Raw genomic sequence first — 20,976 nt, 5'->3', positions numbered from 1 at the left:
TACTTCCGTACATTTGCCAAGAGTGCTTGTTTTATGTCCCTCGCACCAACATCTGTTTGTGGAGAAAATGCACCTTACAAAATGGTAAAGCAACATTGAAAATTAATGCAACGGGTGTTTCCCCCACCAGGTGGGAGATTGGGCCATTACAGCAGGGCCCCGCTCATACAGCGGGTTCCTTTCCAGGCCGCCGCTGTAAAGCAGAAATCGCCATAAAGCGGGACACTACTGTACCTTTTGAAAACAAAGATGCAGAGCTGTAAATAGACTCTCTGACAAATGGCATCTGACAAGGAGTTGCACACGCGCTAAAACTGATGCTTAATGACAGCCGGATACTCCGCTGCTGAGCGCCTCATGGCACAAAAAAAAAAAAAAAAAAAAAAAAAAAAAAAAAAAAAAACAGAACAAGCGCCGAACCTAATTAATATGGGTATACATTGGGACACGATGTAAGAGCGGAACGCCGTAAAGCAGAGCCCTGCTGTATCTCGTATGTGGTGCATGCAACCTGTTGGTAAGCAGGAGGGCTGAGGGCTAAGTAACAACGAAGGCCCAATGCTTAGGCTCCTTGCTGTGTGACCTGCCTCTCAGTGGGGAGAGGCACACCTACCAATTTGGGCGGCAATCACCCTTAAGTACAGCCAGGAGGAAGGCACCAGGTCTGATTCAGGATTGAATATGCTCAGGTCTAGTTTCACCTCCTCCCCTTGTCACTCAAGAGTACTGCAGGAAGTGGGGAAAACACATGATTACTACTGGCAGGCCTGTTCTTACCAGGACTTACTGCCAGGAGAGCAGACTGGTAGCCAGAAAACCAGTCCAGGCTCCATTAATATGGTACAATTTATACAAAGTAAATTTTACCCTTCTAATAATTAACAGTACTTTTAACTCAGGTTTCATTTGCTATTGTTTTGACATAATACAGTCATCTACTGTAAGTCAGTCAAATCCGGATTATAAATCAAACAGAGCATGTGAAAATAGCAAGTGTTTACACGATATTAATAGTATCACATGCACACAAGATAATCAAAAAGCGGTATTTTTTTATGAAATTAACAAATTCAGTAAGGTAATTGTGCTAAGGTACAGTACAAGACATCATGCAATGTTAGGGGAATAGGGAATAATCCCCCAACAGGTGCTGCAGACGTCACAGTGTGGTATAGCAATGTATAAGACAAATCCGGAATCCATATAATGTACAATAATCAATCTATCCAAGTGCACCACACTCTGATAAATCGCCTGTCGGGCGAGAAACGCGTCAGAGGACCCTGTATCTGTCTGCTCTTATGTTCATTTATTAATAAATACCCTTTTTATTGGCCATTTGCCTCCAGCCCTATCTTTGCTGTGATCAGCCTGCTCTCCTATTATGCAATGTTACATTGCAAATATTTGGTTAAAATATGGTAAATATATTTTGATATGCATTGCGGAACAAAAATACAAGTAATTGTCTCAGATTTGCAGATAGATGATTCCCCATGAGAATTTGCTTTGGGTGCTTTGCCTCACACACACGAAGTAAAATGTTCACAATGACCCACATTTACAAATTTTTGCAAAGGTTTCACCCATCTGGGAGATATCTAGTACCTACTGCCTACATTCCAAAACCAAGCGATCATTTTGTTAGTTCTTAATAAAAGGACAAATTAAACACATTACTAGGGTCATACAGTATGCACGTTGTCATGTTACAAAATTGGCTTCATCTCGTGTACATTTTCACTGTCCTCAATGCCAGACTTAATTTTGAAAAAATACACAGTATGCGGTTTTACATCATCTGCAGATTACTAGTTCAGATGTCTAAACCAAAAGGCCCTTATTCAAGAATTAGCACATTCAAATCTTAGATAGTTCGGACAACATTCTTCAGAATCTGTATATCCATATATTGAAAAACAAAGTCTTTATGTGAAGCGCTTTATAATGTTTTATTATATTGTGGGGAATTTGTCATCACATTTAATCCGCAATATATTTCCCAGCCCCAAAACAATAGTATCATCTAAACTTTGCAGTCAATGTTTTTATGTTGGCGTGGTTGTTTCCCCATCATGACACACTCTAAAATACCTAGGGACACACCGGAGAAGCTTGTGCTATGTAGCATTTACATGTTTTAAAGATGCAATCCCACATTGCATTGACAAATTGTAAAATTTTTAAAAAAAAATAAAACTTTCTATTTTCTCAGGTCCACCTTATTCAATGGTTATCTGGTTATTATTGTGCTGAGCCTGAGCCTTGACAAAGCACGCACCAGCGAAACGTACGTCGGGGGCTTATGACGTAATTACGTCAGAGGGGCGGGACCAGTGCTCGCGATCGGAGCGCGTCCGTCCCCAGTAGCTCCTCGTGTGGAGCTATGCTATCGCAGTAATATGAATGTCTTTTAACCTAGCAGCTCACTTGGGCCGGTATACTCACAAACACCCTGCATTAGCCTGAAGGTGTCTAGCCAACACCTAGTATCTAGGTCTGCTACTACGGACGGATGTACCTTACGGTCTATGATACTGCACACTACATGTAAACAGGCACTACTTGTGCACTGTTCTAATAGCTACTGATCCTGTCTGCCATGGTATATTTACTGCACACACGTGCAATCCACTGGCAGGTAAGATTTATTTCAACTACTTGCCACTGGGAGTGCACTTAAACACTGAGTGTATGCTGCACTGTACTGAGAGGCATTTTGTGCCTGCAGTGCATACCCAGAGATTATCTACCAACAGGTAGATTTATCAATGCCTCATTACAGGGACAAGCCCTTTATACTATAAGTTGGTTACCCTATTGAGGCGAGACCTTACCTATACTTCTAGTTAAGCTCTCCAGGCAGTATGTGGTTAACCCCACTGACCACAGATATTTATAGGATCTAAGTGCTGTTACCCATCCCTTACACTGTCACCTCTGTCCTTTAGAGCAAGGACAGTGCATTGGCCACAGTCACTACCACGTCCGGTTCCGTTTTTATAATTCGCTGTCATATTGGCTCACATTAAGTATTACACTTTGCCCCTCAGCGTTCCATTTTATTTTATTGAGTCACGACTCACATTAAAGTGTTTTAATTTACCCAATCCTCATTCACACAACATCGTCCATGTGTACACTTGTCATCTTGAGTGCTCTCCTTGGGGTCCTCTCTCTCGTCGTTGTTTACTCATTGTTACCCCTCATAGTAGCACCACCACTCCATACCCAAATAGCAGTAGCGAGGGTTCCCCCTCCCCGTCCTTACCCAATTCCGTAGTTTGTGGATGAACAATCTCCCTGCATATGTAATAGTATGCAAACAGTGTACTGTAATCACAAGATTACTGTACAAGACCAACTACTACAAAGCATTGTGTTACTATGGAGACATTACAGGTTTAGAAAGACCTCTATTTGTATAAAAATGGTGGAAGTCACCTATACATGGGAGTGACCCTTTAAGGGCTTTGATTTCTTGCTAATATTAGCCCAACAATGCAGGGACATGACAAAAGAAGTTGTGCATTGAGGCAGAAGCTCTGCATACAGAGTAATTCAGCAGCTGCATACTGTAGCTCTGCTTCTGCCCGAGCTATCCCACAGTTCTGCTACTTAGCAACCCTTGTGCACCAACTACATTTTAATCTTGACATTCCCAGTCACTCCTGATTGGTTCTTCAAATGTCAAACCGGCCTAAAAATACTTCCAGACAAACAGAACCTACAGTAACTGCCGGTACAACAATAAGAGTTACTGTACCTTTGGATTCTATGGTCAGCTTCTGAATTACTATACCCGTGCTCTGTTCCGGTTCCCCTGTGATCTACTGACCTCATCTCCGACTAGCCCTTTGGGCTTCAACCTCATAACAACTTTGTACTCCTGCAGTTTGCTCTGCTTAACTACTTGTGCTAGAACCTTCAGGAAAACCTATCCAGCCACTGGGATCTCCTGGTCCTGACAATACCCAGCTTGCCTACTCTGCAGTAGGCCACTCTAATCTACACCTGCAAACCTGACATGTGTCATCTGTAATTGAGTTTAAGAATTTTTCTATATCTACTGAAACTATATTATTCTTGTTGGACTATACTGAATATAGCACCTAAACCTCAAATATGAATAATGGCTAAAGGCAGCATACTTTGGTCTAATTATCTTCAGGGCTGCGACTTCAAACCTGTTTTTCTATGACTACACACCTTTTACTCAGCTCAAAAACAAACCATGTACATTTATATATTTATTACAAGCAGCGACTTCTATTGATGGTGCATAAAAGGACGCTCGAGTTTTCAGACTACATCAGTTTTGTGATGTTTGAGTTCTTGCAAAGTTAACCCTACATATTGGAGTAAAACTGTACCAAAAGATGTTTATGTAAATTTAGTTGACAGGCAAGAAAAGTGAAGTATGAAGGAAGCTGCCATTTGTGCAGTAGTTAAAATGATTCTTCCACTTCTATGCAAGAAATCTGATCAGTGTTGTAGGTACATATTTAAGACGACTGCTGCACCCTAGAGAGAATGCTTTCATTTGTATGGAATCTACGGCAGATTAAAACAGAACACTTTGCATGTAACTGTAAATACAAGCAAAATGTACTTTAATCTAAATTAATGATTTATGTAGAATTTGAAGGCTCCTATCCAATTTCCATCAAAGTTGATGAGGTCTTAGTTGATTGGTCAATACTTAATATTTTGGAATGGAGGTCACTTATTGGTAGACTGCCACATTCAATGCTTTGGCCACAATGGATCACCAGTTATGATTTACATGACAAATAAGATACCATAACAAGTGCATTCATTCCCAACTCTGCAGTTTAATTGTGGCTTAAATTGTGTATTTAAGGATTTATTCAGCAAGTAAAAGGATTTAGCTTTGCATTTACAATAATCGTGAGGCATACTACAAAAGAAACTCTCGTTGTCATCCCCCACTGCCAAACTATACTGCAGTTAAGCGATCAGGCTGTCGCGAACAACTGGTCAAACCATCAGACTATGCGTCACAATGAAGCAGGCCCAGCTAACAGAGTGTGTAGAAACCCATTCTGCTGAACCTCTCTGCAGATATAATGTAGTAATGCTCCTCTGTAACAGCAGTATGATGGGACTTTAGTGTAGTTTATTTAAAGTAAGGTAATTCAGCCATTACACACAAAATACCCCATTACAGTTTGTGCCGTTTTCAATAAATTAGAGAAATATTCTCCCATTCCACAGAACGTCTCACTGCAGATATGATTTATACATGCACATCTAAAACACAATGTTTCTCTAAAATGTATTAAAAGACAGCACATGGTACATTGTGTTGTCAGCTGATTTTTTCTTTATAGTTCACATAAGGATGTTAGAGGAGCATGGATACATATATCTACAGTGAGAAAAGTTCAGAAGATAGGGGTTCTAAATACTGTCTGATAGCATGACCAGCTCCCCGAAAATATATGGCCAGAAAGCCTGACCAGCTTTTTGTGACAGCCTGATTTGCTAGGACTGTAGTCACATTATCAATGGTCCAGTTTCATCTATGATGTCTGACTCACCCAGCAATAAAGAGACAGGATATTAGGGAACTAGCTAGGAGCTGTCAGAGAGAAGGTAAAAGCTATTGGGCCGAGATAATATATATACACACACACACACACACACACACTTTAAATGTTATATATAAAAATTAGTCCATTTGACTTGATAAGACTGATCAAACATCACATTTAATTGGAAAAGTGCTATATTGTAGCTCAACTAAGTCAGTGCGTCTTGAAAGTCACATTTCATGTAAAACCAGCTCCCCGCCCCCCCCCCCCCCCCAAAAAAAACCACACAACAAAAACTTATAAATAAATACTGCATATGAAGGCTCACTAGCTACCAGAAGATTATAGCCTGGAACAGATGCAAACAAAATAAAAATAGGATGCTAACCCATGTGTCCAACTCAAAAACTGTACCTTTTCAAACACTAATGGACAATCACTTTTGTAGAAATACTGATTAATGTTGGGAGGTAAAGTGGTCGGTTATACAGATATATAGTACAGACCTACACATACTATATAAGCAAACATAATGGGGGAGGGGGTAGCTAAAAGCAATGACATACTACTATACATCCGCTTCCAAAAGTAGTGCAAATGACGACATGTTGTATTCTTAAAAACAGCTCAAAATGGAATTACGCATCAGTACAAATGTTTTTTTTTATAAGTAATACAAAAAAGTTGCTCTACTTATATTACTGCACCAAACACGTTCGTGTTGTACAGAAAGTAATTCTTAGAATGTACATACATTTGGGTCTCACTGAATCACACTGTATTCAGGGAGAGGATGTATTAGAAATTAAACATAGCAAATTCTGTTGCAGCAGCAAAAAAAAAAAGAAAAAAAAAGTCATGTTATCATATATTGTATATCATATATAAAAAAAGTTTTTATTTTACTCCCATAGCTAAAACAAATACATCATTCTGAAAAAAAAACAAGATCTTAGTCTCTGAAGTCAGCAGTACTTTTAAATAGCCAATTGATTAGTTATTAATGGATCAGCTGCTCAAGCACATACCTTCCTTCTCAAAGAGATAACCTTGTTCCCAAGTTCTTCCAAACAATACTTTACTACCAGTTCAACACCACCTAAACATTTCTTCCTGTGACTATTTCAGTGTCTTACCAAACGCCTCTGCATGCTACGTAATGAAGCTCTGCCCAGATCTCATGCACACATGATATGACACAGCCATTACAAACTGCATTTGTAGCAAAGTCAAGCTCCGCCCAAAGAAATCTGTAGCTACACCTCTTTTCCAATCTCTTAACCCCTTGAGGGCATGCTGGCCTTGGAAATGTGATAGCAAAGAGAGAGATTTGGTCAGCACTCAAAATAATCACAAATTGGAAAGCAAGAAGTGTTGTAGGTGCACAGGAAGGCTGTCCCACAGACAGAGATCTACCTTCACTCCCTGTGACAACTAAATATATAAGGCAATCCCAGCACTCAATAATAAACACATTCACCTATATAAAAAATATTTGACAAAATCATCAATTTTTTTTAGATGGAATTGTAATTTCTAGTTAGGCTAGTGAGGTTTTTAAACCTGAACTTAAACTTGAACTTCACTGAGCTGTACCTCTTGTTTTATTTATCATGTGTAAATAGATTCCAAACAGAATACAAAGGGGGGTGGGGGGATTTAATGTGGAGACAGAAAACTAACAGTCCTAGCATACTGTCAGTGGTTATCACAATTGTGTATACTGTATATGCTGGCTGCAGTGAAAGCACTGTTAGATAAGTGATAATGGGGAAAGACTTGGTTACAGACCTCACTTTTTTTACCCATCATAACTTTTTTAATGATTAGTTGTATAGAAACTATAAGAATTTTTTTTTATAAAAACGATGTTTAGATCAATGTTTGGGACTTCCTTAAAAAATGCCAAGTTTGGAAGTAGATAGCATATTACAAATATTGCTGAGCTCCTCTGTCATTGCATGGCCTCTGTGTAACCTTGTTATATTGCTTTTGACCTGGGTTTTGTTTTACACTTCCTACTTGTGATGAGATTGCCTTTAGTTCTTCTGTATATATATTATATTTGTCATGCACGTACAGTATGGTGTCTTCAAGACATTCTGGGACTGTATCATGATCAGAGGCCCTTTGTAACTGTAACGGTATTTCTGGCCCGGCCTGACCCACCCAATCTCACATTGGCCCCTGTGGTCTAACCGGACCCCATTACAGTGTGAATATGCCTGATGGTGCACCTGCTGGCTACAGGACTCCTGAGTCTCCCGCGTGATGGTGTGTGGGGAGGACCCGTCAGACAGGCAGCTGAGGTAGTGTGCTGAGTCTCACCTAGTTCCAGTGCAGCGCCTCCACCTCACCAGGGTCCCTGCGTCCGCATGGGGATGATCCTGGCGAGGAACTCCTCCGTGGTGCTCCTCTCTGTACACTCATTCCAGATAGATACACGAGAGGGTTTCTGGCTGAACTCATCTTTATTGACACGGCAGGGCAACTGCCCTCCACAAGGAGTATCTTCAGCCGCTCATCTCGCCAGTGCTCCCTTTTGATAGGTATATCACCTAGATCAGGGATTCACTATTCCCGCAGGAATCACTGTCCTGTGCCAGGTCCCTGGACACAGCCTCCCATGGAGTTACTATAACATAACTGACCCTCTGATAGAACTTGAACTCCTTCCTCAGCTCTGACAAGAGCTGGAACTCCTTTCTCAGCAGAACAACTAACTAGGCAGCAACTCACTTTAGAACACCGTGCTGTGCCTTATGTAAGCTTCTGAGGCTGACACATCTCTGACATCACTAACCATGGAGTCAGAGCATGTGACCAGTCCCAGCCATACACAGAGCACCCCACCAGGGTGTGAGGGGAAACCTCCATAATTACTGCTGGCATGCCCACACTTACCAGGCCTTACTGCCAGCAGGAGAGATGACTGTAGGCATTTTACATGACCGCTACATTCTCCCCCTGGTGAATCCCATCGTCCTCGCTGGGACCTAAATTTGTATACCTCTTTCCAGGAAGCACTGTAACACAAAACATAATTAGGTTAACATCCATACAAATTTTCAGCATATTGTAAACATGACTTCAGTACATTCCGCCAAGCCCGCCCCGACCAGCAGCCACGAACCCGCGTAATGTCTCAGTACCCCCTTAATAATAGTGATCTGGGTCAGGTTTCCTCACTTCCCGGTTACCCATATCCAGGACCGTAACATAATAATGCCTAGGTGATCCTCTCTCTGGCACATAGGTCACCCTATGTTTGTGAACATTTCTCCCTATGCTCCACACTCGCATCAGGGTGTCTATCCTTTCTTCCGCCTTCTTACCTACAATGGCGCTCCCCCTATTGACTAAATACAGCTCTATAGTCTCTTGGAGCCACGTTTCCCTATTGTCCTCAATTTCATCCATCAGGGGCTCCGGAACATAGGGATACTCCAACCCATGGGATTTTTTATATTTGACTATTATAGCCCTCTCCGCCCTACTGACCCTGGTCAGATCAGCATTACCTGCCCTCCCAGGTAACACCCATGATAGGGGCTCATCAGGATCGACTGGATCTGACAGTGTGTCAGGACCCATGGGCGCTATGTCTCTACGCTCCAGCTGGAACCACCTCTTCTGTAATTCCCTGTCCCTCTGCTCGGGTGTAAACTCTCCCTCTCTCCACCAGAAATCTACCACGTCCTCCCGCCGGATGAGGAACCGAGTACGGTCCATCCACGCGGAGTACCCCTCAAATAGTGGAGCCCACCACCGGGTCTCCTTAAAGGGATTAGGCCCTGGTTCCCGGTCGTCGTCAAATGAAAATACCCCTGACGACCTTGTGGATCGCGAGTTGAACCACCTCGAGGACCCCGGAGCCTTTACTGCCGGTTGGGGTGCTGTATCCGCCACCCTCAATTCTCCTCCCCGTGAATCACCTTCCGTAGCTCCACTGAGCTGCCTCTCCCCAGTCCGTTTTTCCTCCCCCCCCAAAGGTATGTCCACAAGTTCCAAGCTGGGCGGTGAACCCGGTGACCGTGTGATAGGGGTAGGGACATTAGCTAGGGCATGGGGTTGGGTATAGGGGCATGGGACGGGACCCCACGGGGTTACGACCCGCTCCTGGCTGTCCGTAGACTGGTCCAAGGATGATGTCTCACCCTCCTCAGTCCTGAGTTCGTCTCTCCATTTTCTGGGCAATACGAGCGGTCGGGGACCTTCCCCCAATCGCCGAAGCGTCGCTGCTTCCCCTTCCCGGGTTCCGCCGTCGCCACCGGAAGTGACGTCCTCCCCGGAACCGGAAGCGTCGCCATCTCGCGTTGGACCCCCATGCGGGATCTCTTCTTCCACGACGACATCCGGTTGCTCCGCCGTCGCCACCGGAAGTGATGCCGTTCCTCCACGTGCGCGTTGGGCCTGGCGCGGCCCTTCCAGCGCTTCGCCGTCTGTTGTGACCAGGTAAGAGATAGGGCTTTTTGGCTTACCCATCCGCAGGGGTGTAGGCGTCTCTCTCCCATCTCCGCCAGGTCCTGGGATGGCGGGACTCCATCGGTCGGATCGCCGATCTGCGGGGGACGTCCGGTCACTCACCCCACGGGGCGTCGTTCTTCCCGTCTGTCTTTTCCGCTCCGTTTTTGCTACCGCCAGCTCACGAAGGTCCTCATCAGAGTAGTCCCCTCGCCCCGACCTAGGGGTCGCGGGGCGTGGTGAAAGTCTCTTTGCCCCTGTCGCGGGGTTTAATCCAGCCGCCTCAATGGCCAGTGACCCAGCCGACTTGACCGGCTCCAGTCCCCTGTCTCCGGGACTCGCGCGGTTGATCCACAGCGCGCCCGGTGACTCAGCAGAGCGCCGTATCACATCCACCGGGGGGTCAGCAGGCTGTATTGGGACGAATGTGGGCATAGGCCACAGATACAAAGTCCCGCAATGAGGGCAACGTGCCATCGTATTCACAGTACCTCCGGGCAGCCCGCATTGTAGGCAGAGCCCGACCACCGTCTCAGTATTGGCCACCCTCACCACCAGCACCCCGCCGGGCACTGAGTAGGGCTGGGTGGAGACCATAGTGCCCACAGTGGAGGAGCAGGCCATTCTTTGTACAGGAGTCACTTCCTGTACAGGTCTCTCCTTCTCTGTGGTTCCTCGCAACTGACTGGTGGAAGTTGCTGGATCCGCCACTCCCTGCTTCGGCTCCTCCCTTCTCTGACAGAGTTGGAACCCGCCCCCAGGGGTTGCAATAATGGGCGGGTCCCACAGGGGAATATCATGCCCCTTAATTAAGGCCGCACCTCTCTCAGTCCTGGTGGGCGCGGTTAGCGTTTTCGCGCCAATTTCCTCCCCAGAGCTGGAGTCCTTTCCCGCGGCTAGTTCCCGCCTTCTCCTTGCAGCAACTTTTTGCGCAAGGTACCCTTCTTTCTTGCAAATCACCTCCACGGCCGGAACTACTTTCTGTAGTGGCGCCGTCTGAATATCAGTCCCTGGGCCCAGTGGGTGCATCCCCACAGGCCATAATTGAACGTCACTCCCCCTGGTAGAAATCAGGGGAGGGTCCCATAAACTCAACGGTTGACTCAGCACAGGGGCTGAATTAGTCACTGTCCATCCCGGCGCAGCCATAGCTTTCGCGCCATGCCCCCCATCAGGGCGGGGCTCTGCTGTTCGCGCCATTCCCGGCCAGCTCTGTGCAAGTCCTGCAGCAGCCATTTTTTCTGCGCCTGGCCCATGCGGTTTCCCTAGCAAGCGGGAACCGCCATTTTGGTTGGTTTTGGCGCCCAAAAAGTCCATTCGTTCGCTCTCCTCACGGGGTTCTCCCCCAATTATTGCAATGTCCTCACACTCTTCAAGGGTGGCCCCTCGCTGTCCCAGGCAGGATAAAAACGGGGCAGCCACGGCCTTTGCTCCGCTCCAGAGCAAACTCGTTAAGGACAATTCAGCGACAGTCTGCTCTTCAGTGGGTTGCACGCCACGGGTGCCCTCCCCATCAGCCTCTGTCCGCCATTTTACGTTCTCCGCGCCACGCGGATCCTCCACTCTCTCATAACAGTTGTCGTACATGAGGCTCCACTCTGCGGGGCAGCCACCACACCGGTACAATAAAGATTAGCTCAGATGCACCACCACATGTGTACCTTATCTAGGTGTGACCCAGTGTTGCACTACCTCAGGCTAGGCTCACTCTCTCAGTGTCTGCTGTGACTCCTTCCTCCCAGTCTGTGCTCCCTACGGTGAGTGTCTGGAATGGCTAGGTACTCTGGCTGGCTCTGCCATGCAGTACTTGGGGCGTCTACCTATCTTGGTCAGCCTAGCGCAGACCCTCTCCAGGACTCCTGACCAAGTTAACAGGCTGTCCCTTCTGGCATCCTACCAACTAGCACTGCCTCAAGGTGACTCGGTCAGCTATAGCCCGCTCCAGACCCCTCACTCCCTTCAGGCCCCTAGGTTGTCCCTGCGAACTGACAATATCCCATCAGCCCCCTGACTACCCCTAGGTCCGTCCCTACTCAGCACAAAGTGGCAGCAGACACTCTCCCTGTTTCCAAGTGACCTAGCTAAAACCTGTCCTGTTGACGGATCTGATCTCAGCAGCTCGCCTCCAAATGTAACGGTATTTCTGGCCCGGCCTGACCCACCCAATCTCACATTGGCCCCTGTGGTCTAACCGGACCCCATTACAGTGTGAATATGCCTGATGGTGCACCTGCTGGCTACAGGACTCCTGAGTCTCCCGCGTGATGGTGTGTGGGGAGGACCCGTCAGACAGGCAGCTGAGGTAGTGTGCTGAGTCTCACCTAGTTCCAGTGCAGCGCCTCCACCTCACCAGGGTCCCTGCGTCCGCATGGGGATGATCCTGGCGAGGAACTCCTCCGTGGTGCTCCTCTCTGTACACTCATTCCAGATAGATACACGAGAGGGTTTCTGGCTGAACTCATCTTTATTGACACGGCAGGGCAACTGCCCTCCACAAGGAGTATCTTCAGCCGCTCATCTCGCCAGTGCTCCCTTTTGATAGGTATATCACCTAGATCAGGGATTCACTATTCCCGCAGGAATCACTGTCCTGTGCCAGGTCCCTGGACACAGCCTCCCATGGAGTTACTATAACATAACTGACCCTCTGATAGAACTTGAACTCCTTCCTCAGCTCTGACAAGAGCTGGAACTCCTTTCTCAGCAGAACAACTAACTAGGCAGCAACTCACTTTAGAACACCGTGCTGTGCCTTATGTAAGCTTCTGAGGCTGACACATCTCTGACATCACTAACCATGGAGTCAGAGCATGTGACCAGTCCCAGCCATACACAGAGCACCCCACCAGGGTGTGAGGGGAAACCTCCATAATTACTGCTGGCATGCCCACACTTACCAGGCCTTACTGCCAGCAGGAGAGATGACTGTAGGCATTTTACATGACCGCTACATAACATTATAATAACACTAACTTTATTTCATGTAGCACTTTTCTGCCAATGGGACTCAAAGCGCTTCACAATTACAGTATATATAGCCCACAGTACATAGAACATAAGATTGTTACATTTACAGTCCCAGTCCAGATTGATATATCTTATCATATACGTACATATTATCTATGATAGCAATCAATAGGTTAAGATGTTTTAAATTGTTTTTCTCATAAGAAATCTTGTGGGCAGTTTGAATCTAATAGTATACAATGTTGCTGGTATCAGGGACAACTTGAAATCAAGCAGTAGACACACATTTTAGTGATACGACTTGTTGTAGGTACATTTTAATGATCAGAATTATTTCTGCAAATGCCTAATGTTCTTAAAATAAGGTACTTGATGACAATAACAGAAAAACAGGCACGTCATTTAGTTGGCAAAAGTGAGTTAGCTGAGACAGTGTTTTGATGTCTCTTTTATTGAAGGGTATAAGAAGTAGCTGTCACAGGCATACGCCACTGCCTTCTTAGGCTAAGGCCCCGCTCCCAGAGTCAGCGCGCCCGCACTGCCTACAGGCGGGGCGCTGACATACACAGACCGCGATATGCGGTCTGTAGGGAGCGGGAGCAGGAGGTGGGCGGGAGGGGGAGGCTTGACAGGGAGGGGGGAGTGGCTTGAGCGGAGGGACACACTAGTCTCCCCTCCCTCCCTCCACGGCTCGGGCTGGAGTTAAGGTAAGTAATGAGCAACACACACACACGCAGGCACTCATACACACACACGCGCGCACACACACAGGCACACACAGAAACACACGCAGGCACTCATACACACACACGCGCACACACACAGGCACACACAGACAGACAGAGGCAGGCACTCACGCACTCAGGCACACACATACACACACACAGACAGGCACGCACGCACTCAGACACACACACAGACAAGCACTCACGCACTCAGGCACACTCATACACACCTCCCCGCTCCCCGAAGCCTCTCCTCCTCCCGCAGCCTCCCCTCCCCATTGGCTCACAGCCGCACCACGTGACGCGTCAACGCTAGGAAACACCATTTTCTTGTGCCTCCTAGCGGCTGACGCGCCACAGCGTGTAGTGCGTTGTGCCGCCAGGGGGGACCGGGACCGGCTCGGTGGGCATTCCCCTGCTGGTGGGGAACTCGCGACATGGCTGCCCGCGCCAACGAGCGTAGCAGGACCGAGGCCTTAGGCTGAGTCCATGCTGCCGCTGAGCTCGCTCATGCTTGAGAGCGGTGATGTCACCAGCTCTCCAAGCATGAGAGATAGGCTGTCCTGCAACTTTTTAGAGCAGGGGCGGGGGGCGTGGCTATTAGGGGCTATAGGGTCTACAGACAGACAGACAGTCTGTCTGTCTCCGTGTGTCTCTCTCTGTGTGTGTCTCTCCATTTTCTCTCTCCCCCGTCCCTCCTCTCTCCCCCCCTTCCCTCCTCTCCCCCCTTCCCTCCTCTCCCCCTTCTCTCCTCTCCCCTCCTCACACCCCTTCCCTCCTCTCCCCCATATCTCCTCTCCCATCCTCACCCCCCTTCCCTCCTCTCCCCCCTTCTCTCCTTTCTCCCCCCTCTCTCCGTTTGCCCCCCCCACCACACCACTTAGTTTGCCCCCCACCACACCACTTAGTTTGCCCCCCCACCACATCACTTCGATTGCCATCCCCACCACACAACTTCGTTTGCCCCCCCACACCACTTCGTTTGCCCCTCACCACACCACTTCGTTTGCCCCCCACCACACCACTTTGTTTGCCCCCCACCACACCACTTTGTTTGCCCCCCACCACACCACTTTGTTTGCCCCCCCACCACACCACTTTGTTTGCCCCCCCACCACACCACTTCGTTTGCCCCCCCACACCACACCAGTCCATTTGCCCCCCCCCACACCACACCAGTCCGTTTACCCCCCCCCCCACACCACACCAGTCCGTTTGCCGCCCCACAACAGACCACACCAGTCCGTTTGCCCCCCACACTACACCAGTCCGTTTGCCCCCCCCACACCATAGCAGTCCATTTGCTCCCCCCCCCACACCACACCAGTTCGTTTGCCCCCCCCCCCACCAGTCCGTTTGCCCCCCCCCACCAGTCCGTTTGCCCCCCCCCCACCAGTCCGTTTGCCCCCCCCCCCGCCAGTCCGTTTGCCCCCCCCCACACCAGTCCATTTGCCCCCCCCCACACCAGTCCATTTGCCCCCCCCCCCACACCAGTCCATTTGCCCCCCCCCTTCCACTTCTCTCGCCTAGAAATCCCATGTTTGTGTTTGCAGTAATGAGAGGGCATTACAACATGACCTCTCTCTTCCCATTGGTCAGAGCAGGGTCATGTGACCCTGCTGTGAGCCTGAAAGTATCTCTACAGTGTCTCCTCAAGCACAAAGCTTGGGAGAGCGTGTGTGCTCGCGCATGAGTGCGCGCGCACAGCGCGAGCGTGAGCGTGAACGGGAGGATTCCCATTCAAAGAGGTAAGGGCGCCAAGCGCATAGCGAGCTCAGTGCCAGCAGGGACTCAGCCTTAGATACCTGCTAGTATTTTGTATGTTGTGTCCTTGCTAAATAGGAAGACTTTGTCTTCAATTCAAGAAAGCAAGGAAGGTGTCACGACCTTTTAATAGCTGCAATAGTGATATCATATGACACTTGGGTTAAAATGTATATGGCACACTGTATGGCAAATGGCTTCAATCAGCAGAACATGGTGACACATTTTTTTTATTTTTCTTTATAGGGTTGAAGCAGGGGCTCACCGGAGATGAACCACATTAATTACAGCTCCGGGGACCCACTACTTCCCGAGATACTTACCTCGGAAAGGGGTGCCGGTAGCAGCTCTGGCTGGGCTTAGTGGGGCTATCAAAATGGTGGGTTTAAATGCCCCACGTCACGCAGGCCAATAGGAAGCCGTGATGTCATTCCTTGTGGCTTGTAACAAATTTGCAGACATCATATATATGGGTCCAAGTTAACTTGTAGATAGCATATTACAAATATTGCTGAGCTCCTCTGTCATTGCATGGCCTCTGTGTAACCTTGTTATATTGCTTTTGACCTGGGTTTTGTTTTACACTTCCTACTTGTGATGAGATTGCCTTTAGTTCTTCTGTATATATATTATATTTGTCATGCACGTATGGTGTCTTCAAGACATTCTGGGACTGTATCAGGATCAGAGGCCCTTTGTAACATTATAATAACACTAACTTTATTTCATGTAGCACTTTTCTGCCAATGGGACTCAAAGCGCTTCACAATTACAGTATATATAGCCCACAGTACATAGAACATAAGATTGTTACATTTACAGTCCCAGTCCAGATTGATATATCTTATCATATACGTACATATTATCTATGATAGCAATCAATAGGTTAAGATGTTTTAAATTGTTTTTCTCATAAGAAATCTTGTGGGCAGTTTGAATCTAATAGTATACAATGTTGCTGGTATCAGGGACAACTTGAAATCAAGCAGTAGACACACATTTTAGTGATACGACTTGTTGTAGGTACATTTTAATGATCAGAATTATTTCTGCAAATGCCTAATGTTCTTAAAATAAGGTACTTGATGACAATAACAGAAAAACAGGCACATCATTTAGTTGGCAAAAGTGAGTTAGCTGAGACAGTGTTTTGATGTCTCTTTTATTGAAGGGTATAAGAAGTAGCTGTCACAGGCATACGCCACTGCCTTCTTAGGCTAAGTCCATGCTGCCGCTGAGCTCGCTCATGCTTGAGAGCGGTGATGTCACCAGCTCTCCAAGCATGAGAGATAGGCTGTCCTGCAACTTTTTAGAGCAGGGGCGGGGGGCGTGGCTATTAGGGGCTATAGGGTCTACGGACAGACAGACAGTCTGTCTGTCTCCGTGTGTCTCTCTCTGTGCGTGTCTCTCCATTTTCTCTCTCCCCCGTCCCTCCTCTCTCCCCCCTTCCCTCCTCTCCCCCCCTTCCCTCCTCTCCCCCCTTCCCTCCTCTCCCCCCTTCCCTCCTCTCCCCCCTTCCCTCCTCTCTCCCTTCTCTCCTCTCCCCTCCTCACCCCCCTTCCCTCCTCTCCCCCATATCTCCTCTCCCCCCCTCACCCCCCTTCCCCTTCCCTCCTCTCCCCCTTCTCTCCTTTCTCCCCCCTCTCTCCGTTTGCCCCCCCCACCACACCACTTAGTTTGCCCCCCACCACAGCACTTAGTTTGCCCCCCCACCACATCACTTCGATTGCCATCCCCACCACACAACTTCGTTTGCCCCCCCACACCACTTCGTTTGCCCCCAACCACAACACTTTGTTTGCCCCCCACCACACCACTTTGTTTGCCCCCCACCACACCACTTTGTTTGCCCCCCCACCACACCACTTTGTTTACCCCCCCACCACACTACTTCGTTTGCCCCCCCACACCACACCAGTCCATTTGCCCCCCCCACACCACACCAGTCCGTTTACCCCCCACACCACACCAGTCCATTTGCCCCCAAAACCACACCAGTCCATTTGCCCCCCCACACCACACCAGTCCGTTTGCCCCCCCCCCACACCACACCAGTCCGTTTGCCGCCCCACAACAGACCACACCAGTCCGTTTGCCCCCACACTACACCAGTCCGTTTGCACCCCACACTACACAAGTCCGTTTGCCCCCCCCCCCACACCATAGCAGTCCATTTGCTCCCCCCCACACCACACCAGTCCGTTTTCCCCCCCACACCAGTCCATTTGCCCCCCCCACCAGTCCGTTTGCCCCCCCCCCCCACCAGTCCGTTTGCCCCCCCCCCACCTGTCCGTTTGCCCCCCCCACCTGTCCATTTGTCCCCCCCCCCCTTCCACTTCTCTCGCCTAGAAATCCCATGTTTGTGTTTGCAGTAATGAGAGGGCATTACAACATGACCTCTCTCTTCCCATTGGTCAGAGCAGGGTCATGTGACCCTGCTGTGAGCCTGAAAGTATCTCTACAGTGTCTCCTCAAGCACAAAGCTTGGGAGAGCGTGTGTGCACGCGCATGAGCGAGCGCGTACAGCGCGAGCGTTAGCGTGAACGGGAGGATTCCCATTCAAAGAGGTAAGCGCGCTAAGCGCCAAGCGCATAGCGAGCTCAGCGCCAGCAGGGACTCAGCCTTAGATACCTGCTAGTATTTTGTATGTTGTGTCCTTGCTAAATCGGAAGACTTTGTCTTCAATTCAAGAAAGCAAGGAAGGTGTCACGACCTTTTAATAGCTGCAATAGTGATATCATTTGACACTTGGGTTAAAATGTATATGGCACACTGTATGGCAAATGGCTTCAATCAGCAGAACATGGTGACACATTTTTTTTATTTTTCTTTATAGGGTTGAAGCAGGGGCTCACCGGAGATGAACCACATTAATTACAGCTCCGGGGACCCACTACTTCCCGAGATACTTACCTCGGAAAAGGGTGCCGGTAGCAGCTCTGGCTGGGCTTAGTGGGGCTATCAAAATGGTGGGTTTAAATGCCCCACGTCACGCAGGCCAATAGGAAGCCGTGATGTCATTCCTTGTGGCTTGTAACAAATATGCAGACATCAGATATATGGGTCCAAGTTAACTTGTCAACTTTAAAAAGTAAATCACTGAATTGGTCACAGTACGCTTTACACTGCTGGGATTCATCAAGCCGCATTGCAGCTTTTCACTTTAATGGTACTGGATCGGGGGCCAATATGCAGCATCATGGCTAGATGTATTTTATTTATTTATTTATCAAAAACGAATAGACAATGCCGTTCTGTGGCTAAATGTAGGAGGACATGTGCAGAGATACACAATGGAGACTGTTGTAAGGTGAAATCATAACAAGGCTTTATTGTGCCTGTTGCTTAAAACACAGCAAAAAAACCAACATAAGCGAAATAGTGAGCCAAACAAAGAAAACATATCTCTGCTTTGGAGACTATCTACACATATAGCTCAGCCCTCTCTGACTGGGTTGGTTAGCTAGGCTCTTTACCAGCCCCAAATATATAGCATGAAATAAGCAGATATAGAAAGTCTCATAAATGAAAGTCTTATCTGTTCCTTGTGGTTTGGAGGGAAAATCTTCTCTGTCCCTGGTTCAGCTTCATTTTCCTCAGGGTGTGTCAGCATTCAGGTTTAGAAGTTTCCCCTGTGTCTTGAAAGCAGCTCTGCTATTTCTTCTGGCAGGGCTCAAGACAAGTGTCCCTTTCTTTGTTCAGCCCAGTTGTGGACTAAGGAATCTCTGCCCTGTCTCCAAAGTTCAGCTCAGGTGTGAGCAAAGGAGTCTCACTTCCTGTCTCAAAAGACATGCTTTTCTAGGCAATCAGGCAGGTGGTGTTAGTTAACTGCCTACCAGCAGTTAACCACCACACTGCTGGATTAGAGGCACATTTGTGAACAGGGATAAGTCCCCTGTTACATACCTCCCCTGTTTGTGAGAAGCTCGGCTTACCACGGCCAAAGCCCATCCTTCCACTCTCATTCGAGATCTTTCTGTGACTTGAATGAGAGTGGATGGAGGAAGAGAACCCTTTGTCCCGCTGGGATTGGAGCCCTTTCTCCAGTTTATTTTTGTCTCCTCCCGAAGGTGCTTGAGATCAGCACTCCTCAGTCGCTCGAGGAGGACTTTTTCCACGTAAAGTCTTTTTATCGCGTGCGCGGTCATGAGATTTCTGTTGCGTCGGGCACTCCTCTTTTTGTAGACAAACTGTATGGCAACATTTGTAGAGCAGTTAGGACTAGCCCTTCGAGTTTCCGCTACTGAAGCGGTCTTTCTGCACCTCCCCCACACAACGGAGTCACCAGTTCAGCTTCTTTGGGACTGAGTTGCACCTCCACCTCCCTTTCCAGAGAACGTCCTATCTTTTCAGCTTCCTCAGCTAAGGATTCTTCTGGCTTTGATTCTGCACACCTACCTCTGTTTGTTGCCTGTTGGGCAGCTGTAGGTTTGGCTACTGCTTTCTTAGGTGGCTCAAACTTCGTAATCTTGTTTTGAAGGTGCGTGGAGTCCCTAACTCTCACTGTACCCTTGTCCTCACGGGCATTAGTTACTGTGGGATACCGGTGCTTGGGCAGAGCCAATACCTTTTTCCGTATTTGAGGAATCTGTAAGTTACTGGTCTGCAGAGTCTCAACCTGTTTGAGTGCGTCTTGCAAGTCTTTTCTCAGGGAATTTATCTGCGCACTTTGTTTTCTCTGAGTCTGTATAAGTGTCTCCTTCATATTCTGGAGCTCTGTAATTTTTGTCATTAAGGTTGCCGCTGCGTCTGTTTTCTCCTTGGTGTACTGACTCAAGGGAATGGAACAGTCTCTCTGTCTCTCCAGCTTTTGCTCCAGTTTCTGAGCCTTCTCACCCTCCCTCTCATACAGAGACACCTGGTATCGAAGCTCTGTCTCAAATGATGCTCTGAAGACATGCAGCGTGGCCTTTAGCTCCTCATACTGCTCTGTGGGGACGTACTGGGTATTCAGACTTCCTGGGGCGCTTGTACCTCTTTAGCAGCCTGCAGCTTTTCTTCCTGCAGCGTTTGCTGCTTCTCCTCAGCATACTGGAGGTGTGTACGCAGACCTTGACTTCGTCTGTCAACTGAAAATTTTCTTCTTTCAGTTTTAAGTTTTCTCTTTTTAATCTTGAATTTTCTCCTTTTTCAGTCTCTGTATTCTTCAGGACCTCTTTGCAGTCCCTCCCTCTCCATTTACGCACATCTGCTTTGAGAATGACAATCTCCTGGTGTGAGACTTCCTTCTCTAGGTTGAGGGTCTGAAGCTCCTTCTGAGAGACTTTGAAATCTGTATCAAGATTGACAATAGTTTCTTTAGCAATGTCCAGCTCCTCAGTGAGACTGTGTAGTTCCTTTCTGGAAACTTACAGGTCTGTGCAGCAGCTGTTGGTCTCATGATGTGAGGCATCCAGTTCTCTGCAGAGTGTCTGAACCTCTTTCTGAGATACGTCCACCTCTATCCGGACACTGTTGACCTCCTGTTGTGAGGCATTCAGCTCTATGCGAAGAATGTG

General features: G+C 47.9%; 1 protein-coding gene across 10 annotated transcripts in view; it reads right to left on the bottom strand.

Annotated features, from left to right (window-relative positions):
• CAST (calpastatin) overlaps nucleotides 1–20,976 on the bottom strand; it is a 106,478-nt gene that overhangs the window by 35,880 nt on the left and 49,622 nt on the right. Inside the window, exon 1 of one of the 10 annotated variants that reach the window (XM_075593361.1) lies at nucleotides 6,695–6,759. The exons of 6 other annotated variants lie outside the window; for them this stretch is intronic. In XM_075593361.1, coding sequence (XP_075449476.1) covers nucleotides 6,695–6,709 — 15 coding nt within the window. In that variant the 5' untranslated portion in view covers nucleotides 6,710–6,759. Of the gene's footprint in view, nucleotides 1–6,586; nucleotides 6,760–20,976 lie in introns of those variants that run through there. 3 more of the 10 variants (XM_075593365.1, XM_075593382.1, XM_075593372.1) reach the window with 3 other exon arrangements.

Source organism: Ascaphus truei, chromosome 1 (genome assembly GCF_040206685.1).
Source record: "Ascaphus truei isolate aAscTru1 chromosome 1, aAscTru1.hap1, whole genome shotgun sequence".
Classification (NCBI taxonomy): Eukaryota; Metazoa; Chordata; class Amphibia; order Anura; family Ascaphidae; genus Ascaphus; species Ascaphus truei.
This window is presented reverse-complemented; position numbering and strand designations above follow the sequence as displayed.